The sequence below is a fragment of the Hypomesus transpacificus genome, unplaced genomic scaffold (genome assembly GCF_021917145.1).
Source record: "Hypomesus transpacificus isolate Combined female unplaced genomic scaffold, fHypTra1 scaffold_199, whole genome shotgun sequence".
NCBI classification, from domain to species: Eukaryota; Metazoa; Chordata; class Actinopteri; order Osmeriformes; family Osmeridae; genus Hypomesus; species Hypomesus transpacificus.
The window spans coordinates 158,150-170,649 of record NW_025813741.1 but is presented as its reverse complement, the minus strand read 5'-3'; the positions used below and the strand labels follow the sequence as shown (position 1 = coordinate 170,649).

The 12,500-nt window shown below is 51.3% G+C and overlaps 3 protein-coding genes and 1 non-coding gene across 4 annotated transcripts in view; 2 read left to right on the top strand and 2 right to left on the bottom strand.

The window, feature by feature from the left end:
- The first annotated feature begins 587 nt into the window (after nt 1-587).
- trnaw-cca lies at nt 588-659 on the top strand. Its single transcript has one exon. It is a non-coding gene; the product is annotated as a tRNA-Trp (tRNA).
- A 159-nt stretch (nt 660-818) lies between these two features.
- LOC124489710 (transmembrane 4 L6 family member 1-like) lies at nt 819-5,628 on the bottom strand. Its single transcript, XM_047052106.1, has 5 exons — nt 5,289-5,628; nt 4,701-4,766; nt 1,859-2,010; nt 1,468-1,654; nt 819-1,108 (listed from the first exon to the last, which is right to left on the bottom strand). Exons 1-5 carry the CDS (start codon nt 5,475-5,477, stop codon nt 1,106-1,108), a joined length of 597 nt encoding a protein of 198 aa, XP_046908062.1. The 5' UTR covers nt 5,478-5,628; the 3' UTR covers nt 819-1,105.
- A 2,224-nt stretch (nt 5,629-7,852) lies between these two features.
- Nucleotides 7,853-9,914, bottom strand: mblac1 (metallo-beta-lactamase domain containing 1). Its single transcript, XM_047052117.1, has 2 exons — nt 9,389-9,914; nt 7,853-9,114 (listed from the first exon to the last, which is right to left on the bottom strand). The coding sequence occupies exons 1-2, from the start codon at nt 9,818-9,820 to the stop codon at nt 8,875-8,877; spliced, it is 672 nt and encodes a 223-aa protein (XP_046908073.1). The 5' UTR covers nt 9,821-9,914; the 3' UTR covers nt 7,853-8,874.
- A 45-nt stretch (nt 9,915-9,959) lies between these two features.
- Nucleotides 9,960-12,500, top strand: part of mpdu1b (mannose-P-dolichol utilization defect 1b) — a 3,626-nt gene continuing 1,085 nt past the window's right edge. Inside the window, exons 1-6 of the mRNA XM_047052115.1 lie at nt 9,960-10,130; nt 10,650-10,715; nt 11,256-11,388; nt 11,565-11,769; nt 11,863-11,973; nt 12,114-12,500. The exon at nt 12,114-12,500 is cut by the window's right edge and continues 1,085 nt beyond it. Coding sequence (XP_046908071.1) covers nt 10,004-10,130; nt 10,650-10,715; nt 11,256-11,388; nt 11,565-11,769; nt 11,863-11,973; nt 12,114-12,236 — 765 coding nt within the window. The 5' untranslated portion in view covers nt 9,960-10,003 and the 3' untranslated portion in view covers nt 12,237-12,500. The remainder of the gene's footprint in view (nt 10,131-10,649; nt 10,716-11,255; nt 11,389-11,564; nt 11,770-11,862; nt 11,974-12,113) is intronic.

Here is a 12,500-nt window from a genome sequence, read left to right as displayed (position 1 = left end):
GACGACCTGTGTCCTTGTTCTAAGTCTCAGACACTCTAATCCCCTTCTTCCTTCCTTCACCCCTCTGATGCCAGTGCCATCACTGGCTGTATTTATTTGAGTTTTATGGGATTCCCTTCAATGACTCACTTGATCGAGAACACGCACACACACACGCACAAACACACACACACAACACACAGCCTCACTGGAAGTTCTCAGTTACAAAGGGACACAGTGAAGAAGAAATATAGGCCCTGCTTTACACTGCTTGTGCGTGACCAGAAAGACAAAAGGTAGTAGGCTGGGTTTATTCATTTAGTTTGCCTAGTCATAGCTGCAAATCCCTCTGACTGTATAATGTTTGAATTAGAGAGTAAAAGTCATTTTGAGATTGTTCCTCGTTTTACTGAATACGTTACTCTTACGTAACAAACTGGATAAAACAGCAACGTAGCTATCGTGGAAATTGAATAGGTTGAAAGCCAACTTTTAGCTTTAATAGACATATCGTTGTCAATGAAAGATGTTGCATTTATATTAGTAATTATTGCACTATTTTTGATTTATTTACTTTATATACTCTTATGGACTTCCGCATTTTAGTGGACCTCGTGGCGCAACGGTAGCGCGTCTGACTCCAGATCAGAAGGTTGCGTGTTCAAATCACGTCGGGGTCAGTCTTTTTGACCAACGGTTAGTGTTTTTTTACAACAACAAAAATTACCTGCAGTTTGTGCAGTGTCTTAGTAAAGACCAAACTAGCGGTTCAGAAGTCAATCTTTTCATTGAAAGAACTCATAATTTAAAGATAAAAAATCAAAACTGCAGAAATAATTCATTTTCACATATTTATTACAAAACATTTTGCAGTGGTTAAGAATAAATCTGGTAAAACATATAAACATACAATTTACAAAATGCAAAATATATTGGCTTATGATTACAATCAATGTGCTTGCATACAAGAGCAGCTGTCCATCATAAATAAACCAGCCTACAGTCAACCACTTCTCAACAGGATGACCATTCATTCCTCTTGAAGCAGGAGGGCAGCACGGTCAGGTGGGGTTACAGATCATGGCTTCCGTCAAGTGGTCATGGTCCATTGTGGTTAAGGCTACGCTCACTGTAATGATAAGGAGCAATCAAAGGTTAGGGAAAAGACATATCTCTCTCTTCTCTCTCTCTCTTTCTTTCCTTCCAGTCTCCTCCACCTCCCTCCCTCCTCTCCCCTCCCTCCTTACCTCGTTTCCTACCTTCTCTCTTTTCTTCCCCCTCTTCTTACCTAGCATTCTTCAGTTCACCTTTACTACCCCCTACCCTCCACCTTCCCTCCCTTCCCCCTGTCCTTCACCTTCACTTCACCCTCTACTCTCCTATCCCGCCCCCCCCTCCCTCCCTCCTCCTCCCTTCCCCCTCCCTCCCTCCCCCTCCCCTCCCCCTCCCTCCCTCCCTCCCTCCCCCTTCCCCTCCCCCCTTCCTCACCTCCTTGCCCCCACAGGTGCCACAGAGGCAGCCGAACAGCCCGTTGACCATCTGGATGGCACAGAGGATGAGCTCCAGGGATCCGGCCACCAGCAGCGTGGAGAACAAGCCCACGTTAAACTCCACCACGTTCTCCGGCTCCTTGCACCAGGCCCACGAGTCTCTGTCGCCCAGGTAACTCGCGTTACTGCAGGGGGGGGGGGGGAGAGTGAGGAGGGGGATTTAAGTTTTTTTGTTGGTGGTTAAACAGACAGGCAGACAGATAGACAGAAAGGCAGTGTGACAGGCAGGCAGACAGGCAGACAGGCAGTGAGACAGTCAGACAGATAGACAGTGAGACAGGCAGACAGACAGGCAGACAGACAGTGAGACAGACGGTACATTCTCGTACTTGGCAGCGAAGGGGGTTCCCCACTTGGGGATAGGGCTGACTGCGTTGTTCCAGAGGCAGAGAGGACCGTTAGTCAGACCCACTGCTGCCACGGCCAGGTTGTACAGGGCCCCCGCCACGCCCACCGCTGCGAAACCGATGGACAGGAACATCTATAGACAGGGAAGGAGAGACAGGGGGAGACAGGCAGGCAGGGAGAGGGAGAGACAGGGGGAGACAGGGGGAGACAGGCAGGCAGGGAGAGGGAGAGACAGGGGGAGACAGGCAGGCAGGGAGAGAGAGAGACAGGGGGAGACAGGGGGAGACAGGCAGGCAGGGAGAGGGAGAGAGAGACAGGGGGAGACAGGGGGAGACAGGCAGGCAGGGAGAGGGAGAGAGAGGGAGAGACAGGGGGAGACAGGCAGGCAGGGAGAGGGAGAGATAGGGGGAGACAGGCAGGCAGGGAGAGGGAGAGACAGGGGGAGACAGGCAGGCAGGGAGAGGGAGAGAGAGACAGGCAGGGAGAGGGAGAGACAGGGGGAGACAGGCAGGCAGGGAGAGGGAGAGACAGGGGGAGACAGGCAGGCAGGGAGAGGGAGAGACAGGGAGAGACAGGGGGAGACAGGCAGGCAGGGAGAGGGAGAGACAGGGGGAGACAGGGGGAGACAGGCAGGCAGGGAGAGGGAGAGACAGGGGGAGACAGGGGGAGACAGGGAGAGGGAGAGACAGGGGGAGAAAGAGAGACAGGGGGAGAGGGAGAGAGAGAGACAGGGGGAGACAGGCAGGGAGAGGGAGAGACAGGGGGAGACAGGGAGAGGGAGAGACAGGGGGGAGAGGGAGAGACAGGGGGAGTCAGGGGGAGACAGGCAGGCAGGGAGAGGGAGAGACAGGGGGAAACAGGGAGAGGGAGAGACAGGGGGGAGAGAGAGAGACAGGGGGAGACAGGGGGAGACAGGCAGGCAGGCAGGGAGAGGGAGAGACAGGGGGAGTCAGGGGGAGACAGGCAGGCAGGGAGAGGGAGAGACAGGGGGAGACAGGGAGAGGGAGAGACAGGGGGAGAGAGAGAGACAGGGGGAGAGAGGGAGAGAGAGAGACAGGGGGAGACAGGCAGGGAGAGGGAGAGACAGGGGGAGACAGGCAGGCAGGGAGAGGGAGAGACAGGGGGAGACAGGGGGAGACAGGCAGGCAGGGAGAGGGAGAGACAGGGGGAGACAGGGAGAGGGAGAGACAGGGGGAGAGAGAGAGACAGGGGGAGAGGGAGAGAGAGAGACAGGGGGAGACAGGCAGGGAGAGGGAGAGACAGGGGGGGAGACAGGCAGGCAGGGAGAGGGAGAGACAGGGGGAGACAGGGGGAGACAGGCAGGCAGGGAGAGGGAGAGAGAGACAGGCAGGGAGAGGGAGAGACAGGGGGAGAGAGAGAGACAGGGGGAGAGGGAGAGAGAGAGACAGGGGGAGACAGGCAGGCAGGGAGAGGGAGAGACAGGGAGAGACAGGGGGAGACAGGCAGGCAGGGAGAGGGAGAGACAGGGGGAGACAGGGGGAGACAGGCAGGCAGGGAGAGGGAGAGAGAGACAGGCAGGGAGAGGGAGAGGACAGGGGGAGAGAGAGAGACAGGGGGAGAGGGGAGAGAGAGAGACAGGGGGAGACAGGCAGGCAGGGAGAGGGAGAGACAGGGGGAGAGGGAGAGAGAGAGACAGGGGGAGAGGGAGAGAGAGGGACAGGGGGAGAGGGAGAGACACAGGCAGGGAGAGGGAGAGAGAAACAGGGGGAGAGGGAGAGAGAGACAGGGAGAGAGAGACAGGCAGGCAGGGAAAAGGAGAGGGAGAGACAGGCAGGCAGGGAGAGGGAGAGGAGAAACAGGGGGGAGAGGGAGAGAGAGACAGGGGGAGAGGAAGAGAGAGAGACGGGGAGAAGGAGAGAGAGACAGGGGGGAGAGGGAGGGAGAGAGAGACAGGGGAAGAGGGAGAGAGACAGGGGGAGAGGGAGAGAGAAAGACAGGGGGGGGGAGAGGGAGAGAGAGAGACAGGGGGAGAGGGAGGGAGAGAGAGACAGGGGAAGAGGGAGAGAGACAGGGGGAGAGGGAGAGACAGGGGGAGAGGGAGAGAGAGACAGGGTCACATTTGAGGATTTAAGGAATGGTTTAACAGCTGGAATCATCACACGAATGAGGACGTTACAAAATAATATCCTAACTGAACTCTGGGGATTTCGCATCCAATATCTCTGTGTGTTATTTAGGAAACGCCCAAGTGATCTTGTTCATAAATGACACTATTTTCACCAACAGGGGCACTTAAGTAAAATAACTGTCTGTTTCCTCGACCATCTGTCACCGTATTTGAGGTAACGAATAGTCCGGGGCCCCTCCCCAAAGCCTAGCCTCCACATTCACTCCCAGCGCCTCAGGATTCAGAATTCACATATATACGAATCTTAACTAACTCACTGCTGCTGTGACTGATCCAGGACCAGGGAAACACCCTCTCCATGTGACTCACGATCACTCCCACCTGATCCAAGGGCAGCTCTCCTACTCTGAGATGTGTTCCCAGCCCTCCAAGGTGGGGTGGTTCCCATCATCAGCACATTTGACTGAATCTGAATCCAAATCAGTTAGACTTGAATCATTTACTAGAAGCTTTGATCCCAAGCGACGTATAGATAGACATGAGGTATTGTCAGAAAGCTTAGATGACAAGAGCTTGCCCGTGGTGTACAGTGGTAGTGTGTGGTAGTCTGGTGAGGTAGAAGACCTTACGCGGTGAGTTATTTGATGTGAGGTCTTGTATGATAGTATGAGGTAGGTTATGGGATGTAACGTCTTCTATTACAGTGTGAGGTGTGTTCTTCTGAGGAGACTCACCCCACAGCGGTTGGCACAGCAACCCCGACTGCTGGTCAGATGGATGTGGATGGCAGGCACCAGGATCTGCAGAGAGGGGGGGGGGGGGAGGAGGGAGGGGGAGGGGGAGGGAGAGGGGGAGGGAGGGAGGAGTGAGGTTGAGGGAGCAGTAAAAAAAATACACAGGTTGGAGAGAGAAAGAGAGGGAGGGAGAGAGAGAGAGAGAGGTAGAGGCGGGAGGGAGGGGGAGAGAGAGGCGGGAGGGAGGGAGGGAGGGAGGGAGGGAGGGAGGGAGGGAGGGAGGGAGGGAGGGAGGGAGGGAGGGAGGGAGGGAGGAGAGAGGGGAAGGGGTCTGTTTAATATCAGACAGCAAAGGACCACCAACAGCTTTGACAACAGTTGGACCAACCAACTCTACATGAAACAGAACACAAACGTGACAGGACTGAATGTTGGAAAAGAACACAAAACATGAAAGGTCAAAAGGTCTGAACAGAATGAAACAGAGCAGAGCATAGGAATAGAACAGAGCAGAGCAGAGTAGTAGAGTAGAGCCAAGTACAACAGAACGTAGCACAACGAAACAGGAGAGAAGAAGCCAGAACTCACCATGATTCCTCCTCCGATGAGCCCCCCCATGTACTTGACCTCCTGGGTGATGCGCGCCTCGTCGCCGTCATGCTTGGCGTACTCAGTGCTCCACCCGGGGAAGAACAGCATGATGTTACACACCACCGACACCAGCGCCAGCACGTACAGCGGCACGGCGATCACCTTGGAGCACTTCCCCGTACACATGGTGCAAGTCTGACTGGCCGCAAAGGAAAAACAAACAGGAAACTGGAACCGGGAAAGGTAAACAGAACTCGGGTGGAGGTTGGAGGAGGTGATGAGGGTAGTCTCTTTCCCGGTGCCTGGTTCTGTCTGGAGTGGGTGGAAGTGGAGGATGGGACAATGTTTAAATATCCAGTTGTGGGTGGGGGCGTGGGGGAGGGGCTTGGTGACAGGGCAGAATCCACCCCCTCAGGGCGAGGCCTCTGTGTCAGGATCATGTGACGTGGCCGGGGGCCGTAAAAGAAGGCGTTGAGACGTTGTGCAGTCGCACACACTTGTTAGATGAGGGAGTCAGGTGGCTGAGCGGTTAGGGAGTCCGGCTTTTAATCATAAGATTACCGGTTCAGGCACTTCACCCTACTTGCCTTGGGAAAATGTCCCTGTACTTACTGTAAGTCGCTCTGGATAAGCGCGTCTGCTAAATGACTAAATGTAATGTAAATTAAGTTGTTAGAATTGGTTTGGTTCTTTTTCGAGGGCCTCTTTGGGGTCCTCGTCCTTATCGTGATTGCACCGGGCAGGGCAGGACAGGACTCTGCACCAGGCAGGGAGCGCTGCCTGTGTTTGCTAACAGCACATGACCAGCGCCCTCGCTAAGTGCTATCTCTCATACTGATCAGTTATTATTAGTTCAGTTCTCATGTTCAGAGATCAGTGATTGTCAGTCCTGTACCCCACCCTAAAGCAAGCTATCCCACTAGGCTACAGTGTAATGAACCTGTGGTCATATCAGATCACCAAGGAAACTGATAAGTGACAATCTGTTCCAATACAGGGCAAGGGCTGATTGTGTGTTCCGTCTGTGTGTGTGTGTGTGTGTGTGTGTGTGTGTGTGTGTGTGTGTGTGTGTGTGTGTGAGTGTGTGTGTGTGGGCGTGGGTGGGTGGGTTTGTGCATGTGTGTTTGTTGAGGAGTAGGTGTGTGTGTGTCTGTCCTTGACAGGTGTTGTACTCTCTGGACTCTCAATACCACACCCCTCCCTTCATCACCTAATCCCTTCGTATCTCCCTCCCTTACCTTCTCTCTCTCCCTCTCTCTCTCTCAGTAAGTTAAAGTAGGCACTTTATTGATACTGGACGCTATCAGTCAAACATGAAAACCTACACACACACACAGGACACCATAAAACTACAGAGTAGGGATCAGGCCGGGCTATCATCAGAGGCTCAATAAGGAGCCATATACATCCGTTTTCCATGACGGACACGCATGTAAGAACAGAGAGAATCTTATCTCTGGGAAATGATCATAAACAACATTGCGTTAGGGGTTACTAGATGACTTATGGACAATGCTTCAATTGTCGTCGGTGTTATTAATAGTTATACATGCTCTTTGACCAACCAGAGGTATATTACCTAACAAGGGATGGCGAAAGATTGCTTGTGAAGTGCAAATACATGGAAAATATTATGAATCTATTTGGCTGTTTTTGTCACTGGTTTAAATTGATCAGGAAGGTTCCTAGGACCACCCAGATCTGTGGTGTTTTGCAGGTGGGCTGTAGCTAGGATGTCACTATACAGCAGGAGCAATCAGCAGGGACTCCCTGTCAACACTGATAACGGAATATCCCTCAGATGAGCAGGGCATTGACCCCGAAGAGAGAGAGACAGAACGAGAGAGGTGGGGAGAGGGAGAGAGAGACAGAACGAGAGGTGGGGAGAGAGAGACACAGGTATGTACTGTATACGGTTAATGTTCAACTCCATGTTTGCTCAACGTTACTCCTCCTCTCCTCATCGTTGTCTTCACTGTCATTTTGTGCTTTGTCAATATTTACAAACGTATTTCATGTCGATAAAGATTTGTTTCTGAACTGTGAGAGACACACACACACACTCAGAAAGAGAGAGGAGAGATGGAGAGACAAAAATAGAGAAATAGAGGAGGGAGAAATTTGAAAAACGACCCTGAAAAGATGGATTAGAGGATGAGTGAATGAATGACTCAACGGTTTTTCACCTTGAGTTCTGTCTTCCGACGGCCTATCTTAGCTGAGGTCAAAGTTCACATACCTGGGATTATTACGCAATACCAGGAGTGACCCGTGGAGACTGAGCCTCTGGTCAAGTTCTTTATTCGAACACATCAGTGTGCACAAAAACGTCTCAATAAAGTTAATTTAGCTCGAAAAGCAGGGTAGTCTAAACTCAGGTAAACTCAGCTTCAGTGACCTATAACAAGTGAATGGGCTGGTTTTCACATGGGCCAGATGAACTCATCTGTTCCAGAGGGAGGGTGTGTCAAACCCTCTGTGCCTCATTATCTGCACGCTCTGTTTAGTTTATAGAAGTGTGGACATAAACATTAAGTCCAAACATGAATACAGAAATAGTATCACTTTTAGTAACTGAAGTTTATTGCATCCCTGACATTGACTGAAAATACCAGTGGATAGTTTATTGCTTGCTGTGAGAAAAAATAACATTTGACAGGGATGTCTATTAACCTTTTATTGATACGTCTCACCACGCACATTAACCACCATCCTGTACCTGGCACACACACACACACTTACACACACACACGCACGCACTTACACACCCACACGCTCGGCTTCTGTAGTGTGTGATGTTAAACCATTGATTGATGAAGTGTGATCTCTCAGTGTCTTATCGCACGGCATCACAAGGTGGTGATGGGGGGAATGGGTGACATGATGGGTGACATCATGGGTGACATCATGGGTGACATCATGGGTCAGTACCACAGTCTAACCAGGCCTAACACAGTCTAACCAGGCCTAACACAGTCTAACCAGGCCTAACACAGTTTGACCAGGCCTAACACAGTCTGACCAGGCCTAACACAGTCTAACCAGGCCTAACACAGTCTGAGCAGGCCTAACACAGTCTGACCAGGCCTAACACAGTCTGACCAGGCCTAACACAGTCTGAACAGGCCTAACACAGTCTAACCAGGCCTTACACAGTCTAACACAGTCTAACCAGGCCTAACACAGTCTGATCAGGCCTAACACAGTCTAACCAGGCCTAATACAGTCTAAGCAGGCCTAACACAGTCTGAACAGGCCTAACACAGTTTAACCAGGCCTAACACAGTCTAACCAGGCCTAACACGGTCTTATCAGCAGTGATTCCCCTCATGGCCAGTTTCATGTACCAGTATGCTCGTAGCCACATCACAGCTGTCTTAATGAACAGTTGTTAGACTGACATTCTTATCATGATGTTCCCACATGAGAATCTATTCAATAGATCCTCTTATGGCCTGTTAACATACTCAGATAACACACACAGCAGTTGCCACATTGCCCGTCCACAGTCCACATGAAACGTGTGGCTTTATACTTCTAAGTGGGCAAGTATGGATATAATTATGTATGGGCCGGGGTTAATTCAGTCTCTGTGTACCCTGAACGGGAGCCCGTGTCCCGGGATGATGACATCAGAGGTGCGTAGCGCCTCCTGTCGGTTGGTCTCCTGCACTGTCACGTTCTCGCTCAGCTCCCGCCAGCTTTCCTCATCGGCGCAGCGCTCAAACAGGTCCCCGGCAACGAGGACCGCGCCCATGCAGGTGCCGCTCACCAGCACGCTGACGTCCCGTCCCGTGTGGCCTGGTGTAGGCACCAGCGACACCTAGTGGAGGAGACGGAACATCGCCTTCAATGGATTGAACGGTTGGAGGGAGGACCGTAGCTAGTTGATCATCGGTAGGCAGGTTAAACAAAATATTTTGTAAAAAAAGGTTGAGTAAAAAGTTTCTACAGGTTGAAAACATTAATTAGAAAACAGCTCAGATTTTTCACAGGTTTAAAGAAATTGTATCTATTGTAAAAATGAGTAGGCCTATCTCTACTTATACTTAAGTGACGGATGTGTGTAGGCTACTTGTGCCATCTCTAGAACTTACATACTCATCTACTGGGTAGCGCTGTCCGTCCGCCAACTGGTTGGGGAGATACCTGTCACCCTGGCTGATATCACAACCAACAACCACCAACGCCCCTGGAAACAATCCGAGGTTTCCTATATGGTCCGAGTGCCCGTGTGTGCCCACAACTACATCGATGTCTCCCGGCTCGAACCCCTTCTCTTTGAGGCGTGCGAGGAGAAATTCCTGGTCCCATGGTCCTCCTGTGTCTACCAGGACCGTCTTCGGTCCGGTTAGAAGCGTTATAGTCCCGTCAGCTCGGAAAGACCCATCCGGTTGCGAGACACAATAGCCCACTTTAAGGACAGAGACAGAGTACGGGTTCCCCGCTATGTCAAGATCTGTTTCCGACAACTCGTTTAATGTTCTATTGCCACGAGAGCCACTTGGTTTCATTGCAATCTTTGTCATACAAAAATATGTTCGTTACTATTGTATGTGAGTGTCAGCTAACTAGCTACGTAGTTAGCTAACTCACGTTGTTGTTCAGTACCACCTGTGTCCCGGAACTTCATGCATAACCGGTGTTTGTTTTCAGTCGGGGGAAACATTTATCATGCACACACAACTCCAACGGCACGTCACATCTTCACAATGGCGAACCCAGAGATGAAGTCTGTAAGAACTAGTATTCTTGACCCAGTAAAGGGTCTCCTTCTCGATTATTTAATGCCCGAATCATGCTACGACGAGTTTTTCCTTGATTTTAATTTTCTGGATGGTGAGTGACATTCGTTTTTTCATTGGCAATTTTAAGAATCTAACCTTAGCGACAGAGGAATGGCAGTTTTACATAGGGCTTGCACAGTCTAACTAACTTATCTCATCATTTGAAAGGTTAACCTGAGATAGACAGACGTTGGGAAACAACAGTGTCAAGACAGTTGTAAAACAATCTAACTTTAGCCAACAGCTGATAGCTGTAGTGTTTAGAAATGAATTATGTGTTGCTGTTGCAGTGTTCTCGCAAGTCATCACATAAATCATATCAAAGCCACTAAGTATAGCCAGTGAATGACCCGTGTCCTGATTGTTGCGTTGGTTACATATCATTCAGCGTTTTGGCGGAAGTTGTTTTGACAGTTCTCGTGGGGCGGGGCTAGACACAGGGCAACGTTTGATTGGACATTTTTCGTTCCCGATGTTGTCCTAGTGAGTAATATGCAATACTCATGAACACTGTACATTTAAAAATCGTGTGACTGTTGTTTAGTGACTGGCTGTTGTTGTTTTCCTGCAGTGCCATGTCTGACGATCGTCCTGAGCAAAGGGCTTGGGATTGGGATCATTCTGGGGTCTGTGATGGGTGAGAACCCCTCAGTATGTTCTTTCAGTTTCATCCCTTCTTTTTGAGCACTTCTGCTCTTTGTGCGTCTGTTCTCTCTCATTTCTCTCTTTTTCCTCTCTCTCTTTCTAATCCTATCTCTCTCTCTCTCTCTCTCATAGTATTTCATGTTCTGTTTTGTCTGCCTTTCTCACTTTGCTTATTGCTCACAGGTTGTTCATTACAAATGGTTACTCATCCTTGGTTATGAAGGAAAGCTTATATCTCTCCCTCTTTCCTCTCCTCTCCCTTCCTAAATCCCCCTCTCCCTCCTTCCTTCCTTCCCCTCCCTCCCTCCCTCCCTCCTCCCTTCCCCTCCCTCCCTCCCCCACCCCCCTCCCTCCCTCCTCCCTTCCCCTCCCTCCCCCTCTCCCTCCCTCCCTCCTCCCTTCCCCTCCCTCCCTCCATCCCACTCTCCCTCCTCCCTTCCCCTCCCTCCCTCCCTCCCACTCTCCCTCCATCCCACCTCCCCCCTCCTCCTTTCTTCCCTCCCTCCCTCCCCCACCCCCTTCCCTCCCTCAGTGAAGTTGCCCCAGATCCTCAAGCTGATGGGGGCTAAGAGTGCTGAGGGTCTGAGCTTCCAGACTGTTCTGCTGGAGCTTCTGGCCATCACCGGCACCATGGCCTACAGCATCGCCAACAACTTCCCCTTCAGGTACACACACACACTCATTTATATGTACAATCACAAACACACACACGCGTACACATACACACCTTTCGCTCAGGGACTTGCAAGCAGACATAAAAGATGACAGTCTGTGTGTGTCTGTGTGTGTGTGTGTCTTTGTGTCTGTGTGTGTGTGTCTGTGTGTGTGTGTTGTCCTCCAGTGCCTGGGGCGAGGCACTCTTCCTCATGCTGCAGACGGTGATGATCGGCTTCCTCATCCAGCACTACGGTGGGAACTCGCTCCGAGGGGGGCTCTTCCTGGTCGCCTACTTTGGCCTGCTGTTCCTCGCCCTCTCCCCCGTCACGCCCCCGTCCGTGGTCACCGCCATGCAGGCTTCTAACATGCCTGCCATCATCGTGGGCCGGGTACGCTGTCTGACTGGTTCCGAGTGGTTAGAACTGGTGTTAGCTGGTTATCGTCGCTTATTTCTGGTTACAACTGAATCTTTGTGGTTCCAGCTGATCCAGGCGGTTACCAACTTCCAGAACGGACACACGGGGCAGCTGTCGGCCATATCTATCTTCATGCTGTTCGCTGGCTCCCTCGCTCGCATCTTCACCACCATCCAGGTAAGGACCTGTGTGTGTTTGTTCATGTGGGTGGGTGGGTGTGTGTGTGTGTTTGTTCATGTAGGTGGGTGTGTGTGTGTTTGGAACCCCCCCCCCCCTCCCCCCCAATCTTTTAACTCCTTCATTTCCTTTCGAAACAGGAAACGGGAGACTCCCTGATGGCCCTCACCTACATCATATCCTCTTCCTGTAACGGCATCATCGCAGCCCAGGTGCTGTACTACTGGAACAGCGTCCCAGGACAGAAGAAGAAGAAAGATTAGGCAGGCCAGGTGGACGTTCACACCACATCTCCACAGACTTCCTGTCTCCAAAACAACTAGTACACAACTCACCAGGACCAGTGTGCAGTTTAGGATTACAAGGTGTGTGTACGGTTGAAGTTGTGTACTAGGTATGGAGTTGGATACTGTTTGAGATTTGCATAGGCACACACACAGACTCAAACACACACAGACACAAACACACACAGACACACACACCGAGACACACCAGTTCACACACTCTGCGCTTAACCCCTCACCATG

Excerpts from the sequence above, each read along its gene's own strand:
- LOC124489710 (XM_047052106.1), bottom strand. The coding sequence starts at position 5,477 with ATGTGTACGGGGAAGTGCTCCAAGGTGATCGCCGTGCCGCTGTACGTG. Across the intron at positions 2,011-4,700 it reads GCTGTGCCAACCGCTGTGGG|ATGTTCCTGTCCATCGGTTT; the intron begins GTGAGTCTCCTC and ends CCCTGTCTATAG. Across the intron at positions 1,655-1,858 it reads GGAACCCCCTTCGCTGCCAA|TAACGCGAGTTACCTGGGCG; the intron begins GTACGAGAATGT and ends CCCCCCCTGCAG.
- mblac1 (XM_047052117.1), bottom strand. The coding sequence starts at position 9,820 with ATGACAAAGATTGCAATGAAACCAAGTGGCTCTCGTGGCAATAGAACA. Across the intron at positions 9,115-9,388 it reads GCTACCCAGTAGATGAGTAT|GTGTCGCTGGTGCCTACACC; the intron begins GTAAGTTCTAGA and ends CTCCTCCACTAG.